Below are 27,180 nucleotides of genomic sequence, written 5' to 3'. Positions count from 1 at the left end.
GGACATCCCAAGAGGGGACGCACAGCGAACATCACCCCAGCCAGTCGGAGCCTCCAATGACACTGATAAGGTCACCCTACAGGACGTGATGGCAACCCTGAAAGTGATGCAATCCTCAATGGGCACCATATCGACAGACGTGTCCCTGATATGGGCTGATTTAGCAAAGATGTCTGATCGACTCGGAGAAGTGGAAAAGACCACTACAGGATTAGTAAGGGACACATCTGACCTACAACGTAGGGTTCTAAAACTGGAGAAGGATAATACCGCAATGAGGGCCAAACTGGACGATCAAGAAGGACGCTCTCGGCGCAATAACGTCCGCCTGATAGGCGTGCCAGAGACGGAGGGCGGCCCAGCCCTGGACCTGTACATAGAGGACCTAATACAAAACCAGCTCAAACCCAGGGGACTGTCCAACTATTTCTCGGTGGAACGGGCCCACCGAGTACCCGGAGGAAAGGCTAAACCGGGAGATCCACCTCGCCCCATTTTGGTGCGCATCTTCAATTTCAGAGACCGGGACGCCATCTTACAGGCAGCTCGAACGCGCCCGCCGCTCAAAATTGATAATTCGGAAATTAACTTTTATCCGGACTACACAGCAGCAGTGGCCCAACTAAGGAGGGGCTTCACAGATGTGAAAAAAGAATTGAGGGCTCGTGAACTTAAATACTCAATGATTTTCCCTGCAAAACTCCATGTCGAATCGGAAGGGAAAACCTGGTTTTTTGAATCACCGCGAGACGCCCAGGATTGGCTCGAGGGCTGGAGACCGGCTAGAGGACCCAAGAATCGTGACCCCAGGCGGAATATCGACAACAGGAGCCCACAGAGGACCGACGAAACCGAATAGACAGGGATGGACCCACAACAAACGCTGCAAGGTACTCACCACTTCACACAGTGACTACAGGTTAATTGACTCCATACTACGAGCATGAGCACCGGCAAACTAAGGGACTGCCAACGGCTGAAGGACTACTTGGTCGTAATCATACTGGTCGGACTTGGTAAGATTTGAAGCGCTGATGAGGGACGTCATGCAGGTAAGAAACCCTAATCTAAAAGACATTGCATGACATTCCCAGAGAGGGGGACTCGAAACAGATCACAGAAGTCTCACCTCCACGAACACTGCTCAAAAGTTGGGACTTTAAGCACTCTGCTCAGTTGGGGAGGTGGAAGGTTCTTTATCCACCGGGCAGGGAGGCAGGGAGGGGGGCATGGGGTTTGCACATGATGTATTTGTTATGTTCTTGTTTTATGTTTATGGCTTGGATAGCTCACGCAAGTAAGCATACTAAACTCGATTTGTTTTTTTTCCGCTCATTTAGACACGCTGCCTCAACCGAGGCCAACCTGCGACATACGTTCACTACTCGCTCTAGGCGTTTCACCCACCTCACGGAACGATGGCCAGGTACCCAGATTCCCTCATCGGGCATCGGCTTGCCATCAACCTTGACACAACCATACTCCGTACCCTTACGGACACACCTGCATATTAGACACTATGGGAGATACCGATTTATTGGATCCTAATTCCCAGTCACATAACTTGACCTCACCCTCGTTGACAGTTATCTCATGGAATGTGAACGGACTGGGACATAAAATTAAACGGGGGCTGGTCCTGCAATACTTAAAACGGAGGGCGCCCACGATAGTCCTTCTACAAGAAACACACCTGACGGGTACAACTAGCCAGGCACTAAACCGATGGGGCTTCAAAATGGTCGTACACGCTGAGTTTTCCTCCGGCTCCCGAGGAGTCGGAATCCTCGTCAATAAGACTGAACCATTGATAATCAAACACACTTGGGCAGACGACCAAGGACGCTTTGCGGCAGTCACATGTCAATGGGAAGGGCGGGATTAAGATATTCTCACGGTATATATCCCTCCATCACTACATCAAGGAACATTTCAGGATCTAGGGAAACTACTTCTGGAACTACCGGAGGGGAACCTGATCATTGGGGGTGATTTTAACGCTGTACTTAATGTAGCAATAGACCGCCGGCCTCCCCGAGAACAGTCTCGGCCGTGCCACCTCTTTAAAGAATTTCAAGACGCGATGGGGCTGGTAGATATGTGGAGGATTAAACACCCAACTGACCACTACTACACGTTTCACTCGGGAGCACACAACAGTCTCTCCCGAATAGATTATATACTGACAGTGGCAATAACCCCTGAAATGATACTCTGCATAGAACATCTACCGAGAGGGATATCAGACCACTCCCCAGTGCAGCTGGAATACACCACACAGCCCGCGAGGCGACAGAGAATCTACCCAATTTACCCGGGATATTTGAAAAATCACAAAATCGCTAAAGCATTAAACACTGCAACCACACACTACTTCAAAGAAAACTTATCGTCAGTTGAATCCCCGTCAATCCTCTGGGAAGCATATAAAACGGTCATAAGAGGACAAGCCATCTCCACTATTACGAGACATAAAAGGACCCAAAGGGAGACCATCGAAGCATTAGAAGCAGCCGTCCTTGCGGCGGAACTAGCTCACACCACAGACCCCACAGATGACACAGCGCGAACACTCACCCTAACCTCGCGCGAATACAGGGCATATGCAGAAGAAATGGCCAAACTTAGACACACTGACACCCTACATAGAATCTATGAGCTTGGAGATAAAACCGGGAAAATGCTAGCCTGGCTTGAGAAGAAAGACAGAGCGGACAGGTGGATAGCCCAGCACACACTCTGATGGTACACACACTACCTCCCCCCAAAGCATAGTCGAAAAACTAGCCTCATATTATGAACAGGTACACACTGCCCGTAGCGAGGTGACAGAAGACGACAGTACAAGATTCCTACATGACATACCACTTATAACTCTATCCCAAGAGGACGCCCAAACCCTAGAGGATGACCTAACGGTGGAGGAACTGGGGAAGGCACTAGCAGCCCTACACACGGGCAAAGCAATGGGGCGGAACGGCCTACCGGTAGAACTATATAAAACGATGGCCCGACAACTCCTCCCTCACATGCTCCCCATGTATAATGACTGCCTAACACAAGGTACCTTAACAGAGGATCAGCGATTAGCCACTATTGTCGCTATCCATAAACCTGGCAAACCACCTGACCAAACGTCTTCATATCGTCCGATCTCACTAATGAACACAGACGCCAAAGTGTTGGCGAAACTATTGGCACTACGACTTCAACCACACCTCACTACCTTAATCCACCCGGACCAATCGGGCTTCATGCCCGGAAGGAATACGTCACTCAACCTGCGACGTCTTAATGGCGTGCTTCACAGTATCCCACTACTGCGAGAAGACGCGGCCATCCTGTCCTTGGACGCAACCATGGCGTTCGACCTCGTGGAGTGGCCCTTTCTTTTTGCAATGCTCCGGAAGATGGGGTTTGGCCCCAAATTTTGTAATTGGATTAAATTGCTCTATACAGCCCCCTTAGCCCAGGTAGTTGCCAATGGCCACACATCACGTACGATCACACTGGGTCGCGGTACGAGACAAGGGTGCCCGCTGTCCCCGCTCTTATTCGCGCTCATATTAGAACCACTAGCGGTGAAAATACGCACGGAACCGCTGATCCGTGGGATCGCATGGGAGCCAGACTGGGAGGACCGTATATCCCTATACGCCGATGACGTACTGATTTATTTAATGTCCCCAACTACATCCCTGATTACCCTACTAGCCGCCCTTGAGAAATATAGAGAAGTATCAGGCTACACGATTAACTGGACAAAGTCGCTCCTCTACATACTGCACGGTCACATGCCCACACTACCTCCCACATCAGGGCTCGACAAATTCACTTGACCGCTCGCATTTGCGAGTGAGATTGATTAAGGACGAGCTATTTTTAGGTCCTACTCGCCCTCTCTGGCGAGTAGGAATACATACTTGACACTTGACCTCTGCCTCTGAAAGCAGAGGAAATGTGACAAGATAGGAAGATTTAAAGGCATCTTTATTGCTCACAAAGTAAATGAACAATAAAAATGCTTTTAAATCTTGTTCATTTGTCACATTTGCTCAGTTTTCAGAGTTTGAGGTCAAGTTCATTTAAGTTAGGTCGAGGAGATTTTGTAGTTTACTAGACCTGCAGGTCTAGAGCATTTTTTATGATTTGTCGAGCCCTGCACATGCACGGTACAGACAGTGACCAGGGGGTTTCGATACCTCGGAATCTATGTCACACCAAAAGACTCAATTTTTATGGAAGAAAATTTATCAAAACCCCTACAGAGGCTCAAGGCGGATGTGAAACATTGGCGCTCCCTTCCACTGACACTGTTGGGAAGGGCAGTACTCTTTAAAATGCTTTCGCTTCCGCGATTTCTCTATGCACTACTCGTATAGCCCATGCCAAACTTATCCGCAGCTGGTATGACGGAGGGATCGCACTAGCAAGTGTTAAACTATACTACTGGGCTGCTCAGCTAACAGTCATCAATCAGTGGCTACACACTCCACAACATGATCCAGCCTACAGCCTTGACAGAACTGTCCTCCCCGCAGACAAACTGATGCAAGCCCTATACACCAACAAACGAAGACATACGCTCACGGGCCCGACGGCCCATACTGTCAAGATATGGCACACAGCTCAGAGAGCCCCAGGGTGGGAGGGGTACTCACGCTTGCCACCCCGCTCTGGGACACACGGAGCCTTGGTACCTTGGCTAACACTAAAGGTTTTAGGCAGTGGGATCTAATCGGGATTTCCAAGATAGGGGATATGTGGAGCCGGGGAGCAATCATCACATTCGAAGCCTTAAAAGAAAAATACGGGATGGCGGATACTGAGCTCTATCGCTATACACAAATCAGACATGCGTTACAAGGGGCCATCCCAATAGGTACCACACTGGCCGACTCCTCCCCCTTGGAAGATAGGCTCCTAACTGAACATCTCCATAAGAAAGCAATATCCCTCACATATCGTAAACTGCGAAACAACCTTCAAGACCCCACGGTAGTACTTCGGAGTAAATGGGAGGCAGAACTACGGGATATAGATGATGAGGACTGGTTATATGCACTGGCTTCGGCAAGAGACGCCTCAATCCCTTCCCGGTTAAAACTTGTACAACTAAAGATACTACATAGAGTATACTATCCACGCACCCTTTTACACAAACTGGGACATATTCCAGAGCCTGACTGCTTGAGAGGTTGTGGTCTCCAGGGAACGTTCTACCACATACTGTGGGATTGTCCTAAAATACAAACATACTGGGCACAAATCATGTCGGAGATCTCCAAAGCTAGTGGGGTAGAGCTACAACCAGAACCAAGGTGCTGCATATTGAATATTTGGTCGCCCACAGATCTTAATAGAGGGCTGCAGACATGGGCTACACTAGGCATGGCTCTGGCAAAACGGAATATTGCTAGAAAATGGGGGTCTAACCTAATAACTACAAGAACACAATGGGGGAATGATATGGATGCGGCGATGGTGGCAGAAAGGGCGGTCTATGTACACAGAGGATGCCCCAAAAAATGGTCCAAAATATGGGGGAAATGGAATGAATACCGAGGTAATATATGTGAACCCCCACAAGAATTGTCTGAACCTGAGACAAGCCCATAGGATGGAATACAAACTACGCTGTCTAATATATTGCTGTTGAGTCCAGTGGGGGGGAAGAAACCTGAAAGAAATGGAATGCGAATGTATTACTGATATACTTGTTTATTGACGAACTACCTGCAGATACGTACTACGTAAAAGGATACCACTTAATGGTGTTACCATTTGATGGCCCTCGTAGATCACTAGAACATCTATATACTGTTGTCTACTATAGAGCGAGAAACGATTTAAAGTAATGATCATTGTTACAAATAATAATTTTTTGTATATATATAAGGATGAATACCCTAACCTATGTATGTATTGCTGTACTGCTAAAAAGCCAATAAAAAATGTTTTAAAAAAAAAAAAAGAAAACAACCATAGAAAGTATTACACAAATCTTTTTTTTGAAAGGAAAAGGGAAGGCAATATGAGACACTGTTAATCAATAGGTTGTATACAATGAATAACACAAAACTGGCACTGTGCCTTTGAGAGCCTCACAGGAACCACTGTATCTGATCATGCCTCACAGGTGGCAGCTAGTCTGGCCATTTTTATGGAAATTAGGAATCCTGAGTCCAGATTTTGTTGAGAGCTGCAATAGTTCCCGTCCAGGGAGGTGGGTGGATTGCTTATGACTTTAATGAGGATTCCCCTGGAAGAGAACTAGAATTAAAGCCAAGCAATGTATCCTTCTCTTCCAGGGGATCCTCATCAATAGTCATAAGCATTGAATAGAATAGAGAGCCCATCCCACAAAGCGCAAACTTGATAAAACAAGAAAAGCTCCAACAATTAACCAAAAAGATTCCTCAAAAAAGCCTGTCTTCCTAGAGTATCTGATTTAGCATCTGAGTACAGACAATAATGCCTAGTTAAGATATGAGCAGATTTCCATGCAGCGGCTTTACAAATTTCAGGAATAGGTACATTCCTTAATAGAGCTGCAGTCGCAGCTTTTCCCCTTGTAGAGTGTGCCTAGGTCTAGCAGGTAAGTATTTTTTAGCTAGTCTATGAGAAAGGAGTTTTCAAGAAACTATTCATCTAGAACTAGTTTTAGAGGATGGTAAACCTGTTCTCACCAAACGATAGTCAACAAAAAGGTGATCGGATATCCTGATAACTAGGTTATTTTCAAGTACTATTTTAGTACTCTTCTACTATCCAGAGAATGTAACAACCTTTCTGCTGGATTGGAGGGGTTAGGAATGAAAGTAGGTAGTAAGATGTTTCTGTTAATGTGAAAGTATGTAACTACCTTAGGAAGAAAACTGGGATGAGTTTTCATCACTACTCTATTGGAATAAAAAACTGTGTACGGCTCTTCAGAACACAGGGCTTGAATTTCACCTACCCTATGGGTTGAAGTAATGGGAACAACAAACGCTGCTTTCCATGTGAGATGCTGCAAAGAGTCTTTATGTATTGGATAAAATGGGGGGTCCCATCGATTTTGAAAGGACAATATTAAGTTCCCATGGAGGAGAGGGTGCCATAACTGGAGAAGATTTTCTATAGACTCTAATAGCCGCAGGATGGACTAGAAGTCAGTAATTCTTTATTTGATTATAAATAACCATAAAATTACAAGTTAAAATCACCATTGATACATCACTCTCGTCATAAAACAAAAATCCAATAGATAAGTATACAATTTTCTATGAAAATGTATGTAATCCATATTCTTTAAAACTATGAGCATAGACTCAGGGGTCTCCCAGGGTCAGGTAGGTACAGTTGGTACACCCTCAGCGGCACAGGGCCAGCTGGGTGCAGAGGTAGTTAGGCCCAATGTTATCCAATGAGAGGAAGGAGGACTTCGGTTGGTGGCTGCTGGCAAGCAGGCCACGCGGCTGTGGGAGCTGGGCTCCGGGTCACTTGCTCAGGGCAAATGGGGAAGTAGGTTAGGACCAGGGTTGCACTGCCAGGGGCACTCGGGCGGCTGGGTACAGGGTGCTTTAGAGCCGTCAGGCGCTCAATGTTAGTCAATGGAGATCTTGGAAGGTGAACAAAGGCTGCAGGCTCGGGGACGGAGACTCTTCAGGAGCGACCAACACTTCGAGGGGTAAGTTGGGATCTTGGAGGATAGGTAGACACCCAGGAGTTGGGCACTGTGGACCGGGGGCACCGGGTGCAGGGGTGTCTTTTGACATCGGGAAACATTACCCTCTGCTGGTCGAGGTTGGAGCGGCCTCCAGTTGTGAGACTGCAGGCATCGTCTGGGTTGTCGAGGAGGGTCTTTGGGCACTGGATTTCAGGTCACAATCGCCGGGGGGATGTCCTCAGGGTCTTTGTCCACTCGGGCACAGGCTAGGCTCGGCGGGAGCAGAGTGGGCTGGATTTGCGGTTCCTGGCTGGCACCAGGGGTATAGCTTTTTGAGCAGACCCACTGCTCATGGGAGTCCCAGTCTTTAAGAGGTTCAAGGCAGGCAGGTCCTCCGGGGTTTTCACGGTTGCTGTCCGCAGGAGACGCTGGGATTTAGGAGGAGCAGGTTCAAGGATCAACAGGCCTGTAGGGCTGGGGACAAGTCAGTTGATGTTGTCTTCTTGTTAGCAGCTGCACGGCAGGTCTTCTTCTTCTTGTTCTTTCTTGTTTTCGAATCGGGATCTGAGGAAGGAAAGTTCGGGGTGCCCCTAAATACTAAATTTAGGGGCGGTAGGGGAAGGGCAGGGCCCAATAGGTCCCTGTCCTGGGGTGACTACACCCCCTATCCTGCTCCTCTCCTGTGGGAGGGGGACAGGAGCCTATCTCTGATTGGGCAGGGCTCCCGATCCTCAAGATGGCTGGAGCCAGGAGTTGTGCTGCCTCTCCCACCTGAGGGGTGGAGTTGGCACAGGCTGACACACCCCCTTTCCTCACGTAGGGTTTCCCGCCAGTGTTCCCGCCAGAGTGGGGGTCAGAACCGGTAGGGGCCAGTTGCTGAGTACAGCAAGTGGCCTGGAGAAGCTCACAAAGGTGGCATGCCTTTGAAGGTTCCCCTGCCCATCCTGGGGAAGGAGAGCTAGCACCTCGCCCAGGATGTGCATTGTTGCAGGCCCAGGAGAGCTGGGGCTCTCCACCCAGGGGTCCAGCAACATGTCTGCTGTGTGGCAGCCTAGGCAGCCTCTCAGACAAGACGTGGATTGTAGGTTAGGTTTCAGGGGGCATCTCTAAGATGCCCTCTGTAGTGCATTTTACATTAAATCCCACACTGGCATCAGTGTGGGTTTAATGTGCTGAGAAGTTTGATATCAAACTTGTCAGTCTTCACTGTATTATGGTGCTGTGGAATTTGTAATGACAATCTCCCAGCATCATATACTCTTAATGGCATAACTGTCCTCACAGTGCCCAGGAATGGCCCTGGGTACTGTAGGGGCACATGGCTCATGCACCTGTGCTCACACCACTGGCATAGTGCACCCAGCTAGAGGGGTGACTGAGGTATGCCAGGGCAGTGGGTTTGTGGGTATGGCACACAGGGATGTGTGCCATGTCGACTCTCTGTTTTGTTCTGCACCAAGTCACTCAGCCTGCAAAGGCAGTGTGTGTGTGTGTGGCAAGGTACAGGGCCCCTTAGGGTGGCACAATAAGTGCTGCAGCCCTTAGGGGTCTTCTCTGGTCACAGTGCCCTGGGTAACTAGGGTACCATTTACTAGGGACTGACCTGTGGCAAGAGATGCCAATTGGGTTTAGGTTTCAACACAGTTTTAGAGAAGGAACACAGGCCATGGGTGTGAGAAGTAGGCCTGGTATATGATGCTCACTAGTTCTAGTGATCACCTTGTACAATGCCAAGCAACCCTTGTGATGATTGGTTGTAAGTCAACCTTATAGACCAGCTATCCTAGTAGCGTGGACAAAGCAGTCTTAGGCTAAACTCTGTAAAGGCATGTGAAGCAAGCTGTTTTACCATACACAATCCCCTTGAATACCAAATGAAAGGACACCACACAGATATATATTGAAAATATATATATATTTATTTACTACAAATATCCCCTATACTCATATGAGCACAGAAGCAAATGTGTTAAAACAAACACAGTTTAAATATACAAAAGTTGCACAATATGGATGAGCCCTAGGGGCCCCTTAAACCATAAACTAAAATAGTGGTATAAGAACCACCAGTTGGAAAGGAAATAGGCCTAGGGCCTGGGGAATCGCTGGAGCTGTTCAGGACTAACAGTGAAGAAGTCGGGAAAGGCCCGCGGGACTCGGGTGCAGCGCTTAAAGCACACGCATGCACCAATGCAATGTCAATGGTGCATAAAAGTTATAAAGTTACTGTTTAAACCCTTCCATGCTCATGACGGAACGGTTCCGTCATGAGCGTCGGTTGGCCTGTGCTCATGACGGAACCGTTCCGTCATGAGTCCATAGGTTCTTTAGAACCTTCAGCACCGCAGCGGAATTCGCGCAGCGCTGAAGGGGTTAAGGAACCTTCCGACTGACCTAGAAGGATGAAACTTTAGACCTAGACACTAGAGGTGTGTACCAGTGTAGGAACACCGGCGTTGCTGAGTTACCTCACCCACAGGAAGCGGGTGCACAGGTGCAAAGTAGTGTCGGGTTTCGTCACGCAGGTCGATGGTGCCTGGAGATGAAGATGCTGCAGGCGGGTCGTCGAGGAGAGTTCCGGTGGATCCAAGGATGGATCTGAAGAGGTGAAGACCTGAAAGCAGAGTGGACAATGTTCAAAGTCACTAGCCAGTGACTACCGTGGAACCAGGATGGAACCTGACGATGTCGGGTGCAAACAGGTGAAGAGGTGTAGCTTGTCTCCGCAGCCACGTGGACACGAAGAGGTCGAGGACGTCCAGGAGTCGATCACGAGCTGTCCCACGAAGGCTCTACCTGATGGCGGTGTCGGCAACTTGATTGGAGCAAACAGGCCTTGGCTAATGCAAGCCACGCAGGAAGTGAAGAATGCTTATTACTTGGACCAGCAAGGTCAGAGCGAGGACTCCTTTTCAGGGGAGCGAGGGCCAGTCTGGAGCAACCAGACCAGCGGTGTAGATCGTAGATTTAGTCGCCAAGATGGCCACCAGCCAACGGGCTAGCGACCGGGATGACGCGTCGAGTGGCTAAGTGCAAAAGGGCCCCACGCAGATTGTGGAGATGCTGGGGGGCTGATCTTCGGTGCAAATGCTGCTCGGTGGTGGGGCTTCTCAAATCCCAAAGCACAGCGTTGAGGGAGCCTCGGGTGCTGTGCAGTCAGCTTCTCGGGGGTCTTTCAAGATGGCCGGTCCCACGTCTCTTGATGCCTCCACGGGTCTCTTCTTTTCAGGGACTGTGGATCGGGCTGTGAGATGTCTGGGAATCCAGGTCCTGTCGGGCTCTGGGCTCGGGCTCTGGGCTCCGGCGGGAGGCGGGAGGCGGCGGCAAAGCAGACGTCGAGTTGCTGGTTGGTGCCTGTATTCACAGGGTGGTCACTCCTTGGCCACAAGGGAGATTCTCTTCAGTCTTCTGTGCAGCAGAATGTCGAAGTCCAGTTTTCTTCTTGGTTTCAAGTCGAGTTCAGGATGATCTGAAGTTTTGGGACACAGCTCCTACTCTTATTCCAAATCTAGGGGCCGGATTACCTGCTAGGTCCCTCCTCTGGATGGGACCAGGAAGGGGGGTGGCTACACCCCCTTTCCTTTGTCCATTCCCTTGCCAAGACTGGGGCTGGGAAGCCCCAGCACCGGTTTGGACTGGCTTATGCACAGGGACACCTTGTGTGCCCCAGGCATGTCTCATTCTATTCAGCCCTGTCCTACCCAATACACAAAATCCTGTCAGGGGTGGTGCTAGCACCTCCCAAGGCAGGAAACCCTTTGTCCAAGCCTCCCTCGCTGGAAGGACTCCCAGCAGCAGGAGGTCAGACTTGTGTCTGTGGTGGCAGCATCCATTTTGTGATGCTGAGGCTCATGTTTAACTTTACCCGGGTTTCAGGTTATGTACATGTAGTGTCCCTCTAGAAGGGTGGAATGCTACCCCCGTCGTCAGAACTGGCGAGGGGGTAGTATTCCAATTCGTATGACACCTTACTCGACATGTTTTGATAAAGCCAACCCAAAGATAGCATTTAACCGCGAGGTTCATAATGCACTTAAGAGTATATGGTATGGCAGTATCATGGAACAGCTAAAGGACGTGGTCCCGAAAGCTGCAGACAGGCTCAGCTCATGCTAGAGCACCATCTCACATATTTCCAAGCACTCTGCCTCCAGGATTGATGAGGCCTTCCATAGAAGTGGCTGATAGGAACATATGTGTCCATTTTTAGTTAGATATAGATATACTATACCTAAGTAAGAGGTGATTATACCGACTTACCCCAGCTAAGTGATCAGCCAGTTGTGTCAAATATGGAGGCCAGGCCAGGGGTGGCATAATACATGCTGCAGCCCCTGGTAGGCCTTGGAAACACCTATGCCCTGGGTACCTGGGGTACACTGTTACAGGGGCCAATAAGGTGAACCAGTTCCAATTCGTAATGCACCTGGTGTGCATTGGCATTAATTTAGAGAGAGAACAGCAGGCTGTGGGTCTGATTAGCAGGCCCACAGCCACATTAAGTCATAAACCAGTGAAGCAAAAAGCAAAAATTTGGGGTGACCATAGGATAGCAGACCCTGCTCTCCTACACAACCCCCCCAAACGCAGGGACATTAGACTAACCTTGACCAGTTGTGTATTCATGTTCTAAGTGGAAGTACCTGGAGAGACCATCTGCATTACCATGGTCACTCCCTGGGCGGTGCTCCACTGTAAAGTCCATCCCCTGTAGGGAATTGGACCACCAGAGTAGTTTGGGGTTTTCACCCTTCATCTGATTAAGCCATAAGAGGGGCTTATGGTCGGTCTGAATCTTGAAGTGAGTGCCAAACAAGTATGGTCTCAACTTCTTCAGGGCCCACACCACAGCAAAGGCCTCCCTCTCAATAGCTGACCAACGTTTTTCTCTGGGGGTCAGCCTTCTGCTAATAAAAGCAATGGGCTGGTCTTGACCATCTACATTAAGTTGTGAAAGCACAGCTCCCACTCACAACTCAGAAGCATCTGTTTGGACAATGAACTCTCTTGAGTAGTCAGGACTCTTCAGGATAGGTGCAGAGCACATGGCCTTCTTCAGGACTTCAAATGCCTTTTGACAGTTTACTGTCCACTGAACCTTTTTGGGCATCTTCTTGGATGTCAGATCATTAAGAGGAGTCACAATGGACCCATAGTTCTTAACAAACTTCCTGTAGTACCCAGTCAGGCCCAAGAAAGCTCTGACCCGAGTCTGGGTGGTTGGAGGGGACCAGTCCTTTATGGTCTGGATCTTACTCTCCAGGGGTTGAACTTGGCCTCCACCTACAAGGTGGCCCAAGTATACAACTTTACTCTGCCCTATCTGGCACTTTGTGGCCTTGATAGTGAGGCCTGCCTTTTGCAGAGCCTCTAGCACTTCCTTCAGGTGGACCAGGTGATCCTCCCAGGTGGAGCTGAAGACAGCAATATCATCCAGATATGCTGCGCAAAAGTCATCCAACCCAGTAAGGACTTGATTCACCAACCTTTGGAAGGTGGCAGGTGCATTTTTCAAACCAAAGGGCATCACCACAAATTGGTAATGGCCTCCTGGGGTAGAAAATGCTGTTTTGGCTTTGGATTCCACAGCTAACCTGATTTGCCAATAGCCAGCTGTCAAATCAAATGTGCTCAAATATTTGGCAGAAGCCAACTTGTCTATGAGCTCATCTGCCCTTGGAATAGGGTGTGCATCTGTCCTGGTGACAGCATTGAGTCCTCTGTAATCCACACAGAACCTCATCTCTCTCTTGCCATCTTTGGTGTGAGGTTTGGGGAGCAGAACCACTGGGCTAGCCCAGGGGCTGTCTGAAGGCTCAATAACACCCAATTCCAGCATCTTTTGCACCTCAGTCTTTATACAGTCCATTACATGGTCAGGTTGCCTGTAAATCTTGTTTTTCACAGGAAGACTGTCACCAGTGTCCACCACATGGGTACACCAGTTAGTCTGACTGGGTGTCAATGAGAACATATGTCTATATGACTACAAAACTTGTCTACAGTCATTTTGCTGATGTTCAGTGAGGCTGCCATCTAAGGCCACCCCATCAACTGAGCCATCTTCAGGGTTCTGAGTCAGCAGGTCTGGGAGAGGGTCACTCTCTACCTCCTGCCCCTCATCTGTAGCCATGAGCAAGCCCATGTCTGCCCTGTCAACATATGCCTTCAATCTGTTAACATGGAGCACCCTGTGGGGGCTCCTGGGAGTTCCTAGGTCCACCAAGTAGGTAACCTCTCCCTTCTTTTCAATGATAGTATGGGGTCCAGACCATTTGTCTTGGAGTGCTGCTGGGGCCACTGGTTCCAACACCCATACTTTCTGTCCAGTCTAGTACTCAGTCAAGACAGCCTTTTGGTCATGCCAAGCTTTCTGTAATTCTTGGCTGGCCTCAATGTTTTTGGATGCCTTCTCCATATACTCAGCCATCCTGGAGCGGAGACCAAGTACATAGTCCACTATGTCTTGCTTGGGTTTTCTGAGAGGTAACTCCCATGCTTCCCTCACTAAACACAGGGGTCCTCTTACAGGGTGCCCAAACAACAATTCAAAGGGGCTGAAGCCAACCCCCTTTTGTGGGACCTCTCTGTAAGCAAACAGAAGGCAGGGTAGAAGGATGTCCCATCTGCGCCTGAGCTTTTCTGGTAATCCTTTTATCATACCCTTTAGGGTCTTGTTGAACCTTTCAACAAGCCCATTGCATTGTGGATGATAAGGAGTGGTGAACTTGTAGTTGACACCACATTCCTTCCACATAGCTGTTAAGTATCCTGACATGAAGTTGGCACCTCTATCAGATGCTACCTCCTTAGGAAACCCCACTCTGGAGAAAACTCCAAGTAAGGCCCTGGCCACAACAGGAGCTGTTGTGGTCCTAAGGGGAATTGCCTCTGTGTACCTGGTGGCATGGTCCACCACCACCAGTTTGAATCTGTGCCCAGATGCTGTAGGGGGATCCATTGGACCTACAATATCAATCCCCACTCTCTCAAAGGGGACCCCCAGCACAGGTAGTGGTATCAGGGGGGCCTTTGTTGTTCCACCTGCTTTGCCACTGGCTTGGCAGGTTACACAGGAGCGAGAAAACTCCTTTGTATCTTCAGACATGTGAGGCCAGTGAAAGTAAGGGACAAGCCTGTCCCAAGTCTTGTTCTGGCCTAGGTGTCCTGCTAAGGGAATATCATGGGCCAAGGTTAGAAGGAAGCCCCTAAATTGCAGAGGTAAAACCAACCTCCTGGTTGTACCAGGCTTGGGGTCTCTACCCTCTGAATAAAGGAGCCCATTATCCCAATACACTTCATGGGTACCTTGAGCATTCCCAGCAGCCTCAGCAGCAGCCTGCTGTCTGAGGGGTTCAAGAGAAGGACAGGTTAACTGAGCCTGCCCCAAGTCTGCCCTAGAAGGCCCCCCTGTCCCCAGAAACTCAACCTGATGAGGTTCAAGCTCTTCAGGGACAGTTCCTTCAGGGGTCTCAAGATCATCTTCCTGTGAAGGCTGATCCTCACTTGTAGGCAGTTGGGAAGGCACAGCCTTTACCCTCCTGTTATTCTTCTTGGAAGGTGCTTGGTCCATTGTTCCAGGCTCCAAGACCTGAGGTTCAGAGAGGCACTTTTTGGCCTGTGACCTGGTCACAGCAAGGACATGTGATGATATCCCTAACATCTCTGCATGAGTCCTGTACTCAACTTCTGACCATAGAGAGCTCTCCAGGTCATTGCCCAACAAACATTCAACTGGGAGATCAGCACTAACCACAACTCTTTTTAGGCCAGTTACCCCTCCCCAGGAGAAATTCACAATTGCCACACTATGTGTAGTAGTGACATTGCTGGCATTGGTCACCAGGTAATTGTCACCTGGTATGATTGTCCAGGGTCCACAAAGCTAGGTGTCACCATAGTGACACTGGCACATGTGTCCCTGTATGCTTGAGCCACTTTTTCATTAATCAAAGGCGTCTGCCTGTACTTGCCCAGATTACTGGGGCTGACAGTAGTGGACAAATCTATGTCCACATCACAAATCAGAACAGCCTGTGTAGGGGTTCAGACTAGGCCAGACTCTCCCTCAGTTCCCAAGGTGATACCTACTACCCCCTTAGTTTGTGGACCAACACAGCCGACTGTACTATTGGGTGCAGGTGCCTTTGGGGCTGCAGTGTTGGGGGCTCCACCCTTTTTACACTCACTGGTCCAGTGAGACGTGTTTTTACAAGTACTACACCAGGGTTTCCTTTGACCTTTTTTCTTCTTTTTCTTGGAAGTTTGGAACCCACCCTCAGTATTAGTTTGGGGCCCTGTTGAAGACTTCTGGTCTTTAGCTTTCTGCTCCCCACCCTTCTGGTCTGGTTTCTTTTGGTCACCACCCTGGTTCTGGTTCTTTTGCTTAACTCTGGTTCTAACCCATTTGTCTGCCCTCTTTCCCAATTCTTGGGGAGAGGTCAGATCTGAGTCAACCAAATGTTGATGCAACTGCTGGTTCTGACAATTATTTAAAATGTGTTCTCTCATAAGCAAATTGTACAATCCTTCATAGTCTGTAACCTTACTTCCCAGCAACCAGCCCTCCAGAGCCTTAGTGGCACATTCAACAAATTCAGGCCAGTCCTGAGTCTGTGTCTTCTGGGTCTCTCTGAACATTAACCTGTACTGTTCAGTGGTTAAGCCTAACCCATCTATCAGAGCACTCTTCAGGACCAGGTAGTTTCTAGAATCCCCATCACTAACTGTGAGGAGTCTGTCTCGGCCTCTACCTTGAAAGGAGAGCCACAATATTGCTGCCCACTGCTCCTGAGGGATCTGCTGTACTCTGCAGGCTCTCTCAAGTGCAGTTATCCATTTGTGGATGTCATCCCCAGCTTTGTAGGGGGGCACAATCTTACTCAGGTTTCTATTGTCATAGGACCTGTCTTTATCCTTAGGGACAGTGCTGCCACCAGTGGATCCTAATCCACTCTCTCTAGGCTGTCTTGCTTTAGCAAGCTTCTCTTGGATCAGGGCTACTTCCAGCGCTCTCTTCTGGATCCTAAGCTCAGCCTCTCTCATGTTGGCCTCATGTTCCCTTCTCTGAGGGCTAGTCATCCCCCTTCTGGAGTGACCATTAGAACCTCTAGAAGCATGGGAAGTGTCAGATTCACCTGAGTGATTCCTTCTCCTCCTAGACTCCTGGTTAAGTCCACTTGGGGGTCTGAGTGGGTTTGACCCTGAGTCAGTCCCAAATTGGCTTAAGTTAGCCTGGCTAAGTCTCCTGACTGGCACCTGACTAAGTCTCTCATCATCAGAATCACTTTCTTCTTCCTCCTCTTCCTCCTCCTCATCCTCAGGCTGAGTATCCCCAGTGTTCTGGTTTTCCTCATCTATCTGGACAACAGGGACAGGGGTGTCAGTATTATCATCTTCAGTGGGAGAGCCTCCTTCAACATTCCCTGTGGGGTCTGTTTTAGAGGTCTTTAGAGCTTCAGACTGGTCTAAAAGCTCTCTGAGGTGTGCTGTGGTAGGGGCTGGACCCGTCTTGAGACCTCTTAAGGTACACAGCTGCCTCCTTTCTTTAAAGTTTGACATAGCAAATTTGGATGGTGCCTTTGGAGGGTCACTCTCAACAGGGACAGGTCCAGTGGACCCCTCTGCTCCAGACATTGCTCTAGTGTGGGTGGATATGTTGCAATCTACCTACACTGGTGTTTACCTACTAAAGATATCTAGTAGTTGTAGTCAGGGTGTGCTACTTCCTATCCTCTACAACAACTAAGTTCAGTAGAACTTAAGTATACTAGTCTTGTTTTATATGTACCTAACAGGTACTTGTATGATCTTTCAAATGATACTCTCAAAGATTGTAATGGTAAAACAACAGCAAGCTCCAATCCCAACCGCTGCTCACCAATGTGAGAAGTTGGCCTGGTATATGATGCTCACTAGTTCTAGTGATCACCTTGTACCATGCCAAGCAACCCTTGTGATGATTGGTTGTAAGTCAACCTTATAGACCAGCTATCCTAGTAGCGTGGACAAAGCAGTCTTAGGCTAAACTCTGTAAAGGCATGTGAAGCAAGCTGTTTTACCATACACAATCCCCTTGAATACCAAATGAAAGGACACCACACAGATATATATTGAAAATATATATATATTTATTTACTACAAATATCCCCTATACTCTTTATGAGCACAGAAGCAAATGCGTTAAAACAAAACACAGTTTAAATATACAAAAGATGCACAATATGGATGAGCTCTAGGGGCCCCTTAAACCATGTACTAAAATAGTGGTATAAGAACCACCAATTGGAAAGGAAATAGGCCTAGGGCCTGGGGAATCGCTGGAGCTGTTCAGGTCTAACAGTGAAGAAGTCGGGAAAGGCCGCGGGACTCGGGTGCAGCGCTTAAAGCAAACGCATGCACCAATGCAATGTCAATGGTGCGTAAAAGTTATAAAGTTACTGTTTAACCCCTTCCATGCTCATGACAAGGTCAGCTCGTCATGCAGTACACTGGTTGTGTGCTTATGACGAGCTGACCTTGTCATGAACAATGGGTTTTTATATTGATCGGCACAGGAGGAGAAAAGCCATAGCACCCAAGGTGTTAAGGAACCTTCCGACTGACCTAGAAGGATGAAACTTTAGACCTAGACACTAGAGGTGTGTACCAGTGTAGGAACACCGGCGTTGCTGAGTTACCTCACCCACAGGAAGCAGGTGCACAGGTGCAAAGTAGTGTCGGGTTTCGTCACGCAGGTCGATGGTGCCTGCAGATGAAGATGCTGCAGGCGGGTCGTCGAGGAGAGTTCGGTGGATCCAAGGATGGATCTGAAGAGGTGAAGACCTGAAAGCAGAGTGGACAATGTTCAAAGTCACTAGCCAGTGACTACCGTAGAACCAGGATGGAACCAGGCGATGTCGGGTGCAAACAGGTGAAGAGGTGTAGCTTGTCTCCGCAGCCACGTGGACACGAAGAGGTCGAGGACGTCCAGGAGTCGATCACGAGCTGCCCACGAAGGCTCTAGCTGATGGCGGTGTCGGCAACTTGATTGGAGCAAACAGGCCTTGGCTAATGCAAGCCATGCAGGAAGTGAAGAAAGCTTATTACTCGGACCAGCAAGGTCAGAGCGAGTGCTCCTTTTCAGGGGAGCGAGGGCCAGTCTGGAGCAACCAGACCAGCGGTGTAGATCGTAGATTTAGTCGCCAAGATGGCCACCAGCCAACGGGCTAGCGACCGGGATGACGCGTCGAGTGGCAAAGTGCAAAAGGGCCCCACGCAGATCGTGGAGATGTTGGGTGGCTGATCTTCGGTGCAAATGCTGCTCGGTGGTGGGGCTTCTCAAATCCCAAAGCACAGCGTTGAGGGAGCCTCGGGTGCTGCGCAGTCAGATTCTCGGGGGTCTTTCAAGATGGCCGGTCCCACGTCTCTCGATGCCTCCACGGGTCTCTTCTTTTCAGGGACTGTGGATCGGGCTGTGAGATGTCTGGGAATCCAGGTCTTGTCGGGCTCTGGGCTCGGGCTCCGGCGGGAGGCGGCGGCAAAGCAGACGTCGAGTTGCTGGTTGGTGCCTGTATTCACAGGGTGGTCACTCCTTGGCCACAAGGGAGATTCTCTTCAGTCTTCTGTGCAGCAGAATGTCGAAGTCCAGTTTTCTTCTTAGTTTCAAGTCAAGTTCAGGATGATCTGAAGTCTTGGGACACAGCTCCTGCTCTTATTCCAAATCTAGGGGCCGGATTACCTGCTAGGTCCCTCCTCTGGGTGGGACCAGGAAGGGGGGTGGCTACACCCCCTTTCCTTTGTCCATTTCTGCGCCAAGACTGGGGCTGGGAAGCCCCAGCACCGGTTTGGACTGGCTTATGCACAGGGACACCTTGTGTGCCCCAGGCATGTCTCATTCTATTCAGCCCTGTCCTACCCAATACACAAAATCCTGTCTGGGGTGGTGCTAGCACCTCCCAAGGCAGGAACCCTTTGTCCAAGCCTCCCTCGCTGGAAGGACTCCCAGCAGCACGAGGTCAGACTTGTGTCTGTGGTGGCAGCATCCATTTTGTGATGCTTAGGCTCATGTTTAACTTTACCCGGGTTTCAGGTTATGTACATGTCGTGTCCCTCTAGAAGGGTGGAATGCTACCCCCGTCGCCAGAACTGGCGAGGGGGTAGTATTCCAATTCGTATAACACCTTACTCGACATGTTTTGATAAAGCCAAACCAAAGATAGCATTTAACCGCGAGGTTCATAATGCACTTAAGAGTATATGGTATGGCAGTATCATGGAACAGCTAAAGGACGTGGTTCCGAAAGCTGCAGACAGGCTCAGCTCATGCTAGAGCACCATCTCACATATTTCCAAGCACTCTGCCTCTAGGATTGATGAGGCCTTCCATAGGAGTGGCTGATAGGAACATATGTGTCCATTTTAAGTTAGATATAGATATACTATACCTAAGTAAGAGGTGATTACACCGACTTACCCCAGCTGAGTGATCAGCCAGTTGTGTCAAATATGGAGGCCAGGCCAGGGGTGGCATAATACATGCTGCAGCCCCTGGTAGGCCTTGGAAACACCTATGCCCTGGGTACCTGGGGTACACTGTTACAGGGGCCAATAAGGTGAACCAGTTCCAATTCGTAATGCACCTGGTGTGCATTGGCATTAATTTAGAGAGAGAACAGCAGGCTGTGGGTTTGATTAGCAGGCCCACAGCCACATTAAGTCATAAACCAGTGAAGCAAAAAGCAAAAATTTGGGGTGACCATAGGATAGCAGACCCTACTCTCCTACACTGGGTACCTGGTTTGCAGGAACCCAGGGCACACTCAGTCAGAGTACATCAGCCATTCAGCAAAAGTAGGGGCATACCATGCCAGAAAGATGGCACTTTCTCACAGCTTTGAGCTCCGACAGGTTGATGTGGAGAAGGCGTTGCTCGGGCTGAAAGGGGCCGCTCACCTGAAGGCCTTGTAACACAGATCCCCAGCCTTCTAGAGAGGCGTCTGTTGTAAGTATTAGAGGAGCTGGAGTGACTGTGAAGGTGAGACCCTGAGAGATATTGTCTCTGATCGTCCACCAGCTGGCCGCCTCTTTCATAAGGTGATTTATCATTACTTTGTCATCAAAAGAGCCTTCTGCCTGGTGCCATTGCAAATCGAATTGCTCTTGGAGCGGGCGCATTCCTAGCCTGCAATGCGGAATTAAGGGAATGCAGGATGAGATCAATCCTAGAAGAGACTTGTAAAGGCAAATAGACAGCCTTTTTTCTGTTCAACAGCCTTTTTCGGGTCGACGACTTGTTTCGGCTCGACAACCTTTTTCAGCTCGACGGCTTTCTTTGGCTCGACGTCTTTTTTTGGCTCGGCGACCTTCTTCGGCTTGGCGACCTTCTTCGGTTCGACAGCCTTCTTCGGCTCGGCGACCTTCTTCGGTTCGACAGCCTTCTTCGGCTCGGCGACCTTCTTAGTCTCGACGGCTTTCTTTGGCTCGAAGGCCTTTTTTGGCTCGACGGCCTTCTTCGGCTCGACTGCAGTGTTCGGATCGACGACCTTACTGGAGTCGACGACCTTTTTGGGTTGAGTGGCTTTGCTAGGTCCCGGGATACCGGAAGGCTTGGGTGTGTTCTTCGGAGCCGAGCCGGAAGGCGGGGCTTCTGAAGCGGTGATTCAGTCGCGGCTAAGGCTTTTAGGCGATGCTTTGACCGTAGCCTTGTGTGGAGGTGGAGGCGGGGTAGGGGCTTTGGTACTCACGGTTTGCCCCGGTGTGATCTGGTCATCGGAGTCCGACTGGTCCTCTACGGTGACTATTTCGAGATCTTTAGAGCACTCCACCACTGGGAGTTCATGTTCGTTGTCGAATATGTTTTCCAGGTCTGTTGCCTGCCGCTGCATTTCTAGTCGAGCAGCTCTTCGGTTCCGGATAGTCTTTTTGGACCGGAACAGAGCACAAGCTGGACAGTGTTCTTAGTTGTGCTCCGGAGATAGACACCTGTTGCATACTCATCAACACCTCCTTCGACACCGCCACCTTCCCGGAGAGCTGGAAGCACGCGGAACTCAGCGCTCTACTCAAGAAACCTACAGCGGACCCCACCGAACTCAAGAATTACCGTCCCATCTCGCTCCTCCCGTTCCCGGCCAAAGTCATCGAAAAGACCGTCAACAAACAGCTGGCCGCCTTCCTCGAGACGAATGGATCCCTCGACCCCTCACAGTCTGGCTTCCGAGCCAACCACAGCACCGAAACCGCCCTCATCGCTGCCACCGATGACATCCGAACCCTGATGGACAACGGAGAAACAGCGGCCCTCATCCTCCTAGACCTCTCCGCGGCGTTCGACACTGTCTGCCACCGCACCCTAGTACAGCGCCTCGGCAACATCGGAATCCAGGAGAAGGCACTGGAATGGATCACCTCCTTCCTCGACGGAAGAACACAGAGAGTCCGCCTACCACCGTACAAGTCAGAGGCCACCGAAGTCATCTGCGGCGTCCCCCAAGGATCCTCGCTGAGCCCCACCCTCTTCAACGTCTACATGAGCCCCCTCGCGGCCATCGCACGCAAACACAACCTCAACATCATCTCCTACGCCGACGACACCCAGCTGATCCTCTCCCTGACCAACGACCCCGCCGCCGCCAGAACCAACCTGCACGAAGGGATGAGAGATGTAGCCGAGTGGATGACTACCAGCCGCCTAAAACTGAACTCAGACAAGACGGAGGTCCTCATCCTGGGCTCCTCGCCCTCCGCCTGGGACGACTCCTGGTGGCCCCCCGCCCTGGGCACCGCACCCAAACCAACGGACCACGCACGCAACCTGGGCTTCATCCTGGACTCCTCCCTCTCCATGACCAGACAAGTCAACGCCGTCTCCTCATCATGCTTCAACATCCTACGCATGCTACGGAAGATCTTCTGGTGGATCCCCACCGAGACCAGGAAGACCGTCACCCAGGCCCTCGTCACCAGCCGACTGGACTACGGCAACGCCCTCTACGCCGGAACCACCGCCAAGCTCCAGAAGAGACTCCAGCGGATACAGAACGCCTCAGCCAGACTCATCCTCGACCTCCCACGAAACAGCCACATCTCCGGACATCTGAGAGACCTGCACTGGCTCCCCGTCAAGAAAAGAATCACCTTCCGCCTCCTCACCCACGCACACAAAGCCCTACACGACCAAGGCCCGAGCTACCTCAACAACCAAATCAACTTCTACGCTCCCAAGCGCCACCTCAGATCAACCAGCCACGCCCTCGCCGATGTCCCACGCATCCGAAGAGCGACAACAGGAGGAAGGTCCTTCTCCTACCTGGCCGCCAAGACCTGGAACTCCCTCCCGACCGACCTGCGCCTGACCCAAGACCACCTCGCCTTCAGGAAGAAGCTCAAGACCTGGCTGTTCGAGCAGTAACGGCACCCCCCCTCCCAGCGCCTTGAGACCCTACGGGTGAGTAGTGCGCTCTATAAATGTCGTGATTGATTGATTGATTGACTCTATGCTTGTCACGGTGTGGAAACTTGGCTCCACACTCTGGGCATTTTTTAAACGGGGGCCTTTCCATCAGCAGGAAGTCCACGTGGCGTCGAAAAGGCCCAACGGCCCGCGTCGACGACCGTAGAGAAAAGGAAGTTTTGTCGAGTCGAGGGATACTGAGCGGAAACAATACCGTCGAATGTAGAAGGTTTTAGTGTTAGAGAGTTGGAAAACTTTGGACTCGAAGTTGGAGCTGTCGAAGTACATCTGAACCTAATGGCGGAAAAAAACACTCTGAAGATGGAGAAGATGCCCATGCGCACTGTAGTCCAGGGGAGGAGTCACCTATCTCGTGATACTTCGAAGACTCTTCCAAGACAACAAGGTGCAAACATCCGGACCCAACACTAGGCGGCGATCTATGCTAAGATATGAATTCAGCAGCCCCCATGCCTCGAACATATATAAACATTTTAAGAGTGCTCCAGGATCCCCGCACGTGGGCGTGACTATTCAGTGCTTATTACTATTGATGAGGATCCCCTACAAGAAAATGTCAGTTTCAGCCTGATGTCTGTCTCACACAGAAAACCATTGCCCTAAAGTTCTCAACCTACCACTATACAAACTGGAAGTAGCCAATAAAAACAGGAGGCTAAGAAGCAAGTCCACATTAATATCAAAATGCATCACAGACAAAGATCGCCAACTTAAAATGTACCTTCAGGGAATACTCAGAGGATTTCTAATTACCTTTACATGCACGTAAAACCAGCTAACATAACATCTACTACACTACCACTAATACCGACCACTATGAAGGATTTCACTCCGGATACGATGGCTGATCCTTTGCTCATGAGACAACTCCAGTGATGGTAGACAAATAGAAACCACAAAGGCTTGGTTTTATATAAACTCAAAGCCAAAACTAAAGGTGTTTGTTCAAAGCCAACTTATTGCCTCAATAAGGCTTCTTGAATTTAATGTTTCAAATGTGTCCTAGTGAACAAAATAATTATTCTAACACGTTGAAACAGCAACTTGTTCACATGCTGAGAGAAAAAAATATATATATGTATAAACAAACACAGCAAAAAAGAAATGACATGGATTTCAACAGGTATGTTTAGATAATTTTTTTACCCGAGTGTTTTTTTGAGACATATCATCCTCTGTATTTTCAGGTTCTCCATTGTATCGACTAATGCTGTTCTCACGCAGTTTCTCACGTACTTTCTATTTTAAAAGAAAATAATTATTTTAGTTTTTTAAACACATTTGAATTAGGTTGAGGGGAGCAAAACATCATTAGTAGAGAACAGGGCATCAATAAAGCAGGTCACTGCAATATGAAACATTTCGTTCATGAAACGCTTAGGAAGAACAGATTAAAAGAATGAAAAGCAAATATGCAGTTGTGTTCAATTTAAGATGAAGTACACAAAATCAGCCTGGAAGTCCAAAAACAGGGTTTGGTCCTTGATATCGGTCATGGATGAATATATGTTGCAAACTCCTTTTTTTCTAGTGATTTAATCAGACTAGTTGTTAGTATTTTTCAAAAGAAGTCTGGTCATTGATAAGGGGCAACCCTGTTTTCAGAGAGGTTTACAAACACTCTTATTTCAGTGAACGCCGGGGCCTGTCAATCTGTGAGGAATAGATTTATAGTATCAAAAACACATGCTACACACTTCAGTACCATCTTCAGATTCTTTTTATGGCACACCCTTTATACAAACAATTTAATCTGAACCTGCAGCTAGTCTAGAGACAACGCTCCTAGACGTCTGAGTGAAGGTATATCTGGAAATCATATACCATGTCTTTAACTGAATGAGTGTGTTGTATCTTACCAGACGTAGCCGAGTTGTATTTTAAGTATTACCTTAATTAAGATCAAGTTGCAGAATGGTAATAATGTACATCAGCTCTTCAACCTAGTAATCCTTATACTACAGCCCCACCAGGAGCAGCCTGCCTGCTGCTCAGCCCATCTTCCAACTGTCACCACTCACCCACACAGGCACCCAAACATTCCAAGCATCACACTGGCTGAGCAGCTGGGAGATAGTCAAACTGGGATATATATATAACAAAGTGAGTGGGATATTTCTGCTAGGTCTACAAGTACCCACACTTCAAGGTCCATTTGCCCTATGTGGATCAAACCATCAGATGGGCACCTTACCATACCAAGCAATTCTTTACCTGTGAATACAATTCTCGAGTGTTGATATCTTTCATAGAAAACCAATTGAAACTCCATCCCACTTCAGTAGCCCAATCAACTTGTTAGAAAAAACACCAAACATCAGTAAATAAGGTGAGTGTGCATTTACCTATGAAGTCCGAGAGGCTTCCATACTTCAGGATTATATAGCACCAGTGTACAAAGCAAAGAAACATTGGCAAAGCCAATAGATCTAGCCTTTGAGACCTCATAAGTATTTTGCCATGCAGCATTTATTTATAAATTAAGGACCTCTGGAAAATCAATTTAGATGTAGATAAAAAGGGAACAGCAAGTGCTGTGTTAAGCACCAATTTGTTTCACTGTGCTTGTGCAAAAGACAAATCGTAAAAAGCACCTAAGAGACAACTACTCTTTTTAAAGTTTTATATTGTATCTTATTATTGAAAGTCTCTTCTTACTTCGCTCTTGTTAACAGAAGCACACTGAGTAAGATGTTAGCTCAGAAATAAACCTGGACAGAAACAGCTCAGCAATGCCTAATGCAACGAGGAATAAGACTGCCCAACTGCGGGATATAATCGAAAATGCAGTTAATTCAGTTTACTGGAAACTCAGTAACACTACTTTCACCCCAAGGAAGAACGTTCCGGTACATAGATATGGTCTGCGTCTGGATCCACAGTCCTAGTCTAAGATTCAACACACAATGTAAAACAATTCGCGAATCTGGGCAAATAACGCTACTTTTTTTGTGCCTCAAGTTGTGAGCGCGTGTAAGAAAAAATATCTATTGAACAGTACAGCAAGATGCCCCCTTAAACCCCCTGCTAGTAACACAATAAATGGCTTAAGTAAACCTACACCCATCCACCTCTAAAAAGGACAAAATCCAGTAATGCCAACAGAAATACCACGCCGTATGAGCGAGGTCACTAAACACAGTAACAAATTAACCATATCTGCAACCATTATTGTTGCATGGGTTTCCAACAAATAGACTGCCCGAAAAGAGTGCGAACACAGTACAAAATAGATAGGTGGGAAGGCTCACTGTGAACCAGTCGTGATTACGCATAACTTAGATGCCGCACATTTTTTAAACATCCGCCTGAATGTCAAAGTAGAGAGAAAGCGGGTAGAATCAGAAATGCGACAGAGCTGCAGTGATGGCAAATTTAGACTAGTAACACCGTAGGCAATTGCTGAGGTACTCATTCATTAACGTAGCAACTCAGCCGAGTAGCAGACTTGGCCAAGCATAGCACGAACGTGCACAGAAGCCTTCAAACCACTAGGTCACACAATCACTGAGGCTGTAACTGACCACAGCAAGCACATGTACAGGATGCAGAAAGCCCAAGGAAAGAAATGTGAGGGGGAGGTGAACTTGGCATCATAACTCAACTTCAAACTGATGATTAGTAATTAAAGACATGATGAACAAGTTACTTACCTTCGGTAACGATATATCTGTAAGAAACAGTACTTAGTATTAGATTCCTTACCTTAGAATATCCCCAGGCGTCAGACTGCATCCGGAAATGTTTGCGTAGCAGTACCCTTGCGCGTCGGTAGGCGTCGTCTGCGGCTCCACGTCCGTCGTCGGCATCGTGATGACGTCGGAGTACTTAGACGCCGCCTCCACGTGTTGACGTCAGTTCTTAGACACAGCTTATCCGCGCCAGAAATGCAGAGCCATGTGAAAAACCAACACTGGCGCCATTAAAACTAGGGCCCTGAAAGGGGATGACCTTAACCCTAGATATCAGTTCGCAGAACGGGGAGGATGGGTGGGGCGGTAAGGAATCTAATACTAACTACTGTTTCTTAAAGATATATCGTTACCGAAGGTAAGTAACTTGTTCATCTGAAAGA

General features: G+C 48.7%; 1 protein-coding gene across 2 annotated transcripts in view; it reads right to left on the bottom strand.

Moving 5' to 3' along the window:
• LBR (lamin B receptor) overlaps positions 1 to 27,180 on the bottom strand; it is a 616,153-nt gene that overhangs the window by 397,173 nt on the left and 191,800 nt on the right. For both annotated transcript variants that reach the window (XM_078647525.1, XM_078647524.1), the window contains exon 4: positions 24,252 to 24,344. In XM_078647525.1, the coding sequence (XP_078503651.1) occupies positions 24,252 to 24,344 (93 nt within the window). The remainder of the gene's footprint in view (positions 1 to 24,251; positions 24,345 to 27,180) is intronic.

The sequence above is a fragment of the Lissotriton helveticus genome, chromosome 6 (genome assembly GCF_964261635.1).
Source record: "Lissotriton helveticus chromosome 6, aLisHel1.1, whole genome shotgun sequence".
NCBI classification, from domain to species: domain Eukaryota; kingdom Metazoa; phylum Chordata; class Amphibia; order Caudata; family Salamandridae; genus Lissotriton; species Lissotriton helveticus.
The sequence above is the reverse complement of the archived record's forward strand: the minus strand, read 5'-3'. Positions and strand labels throughout refer to the sequence as shown.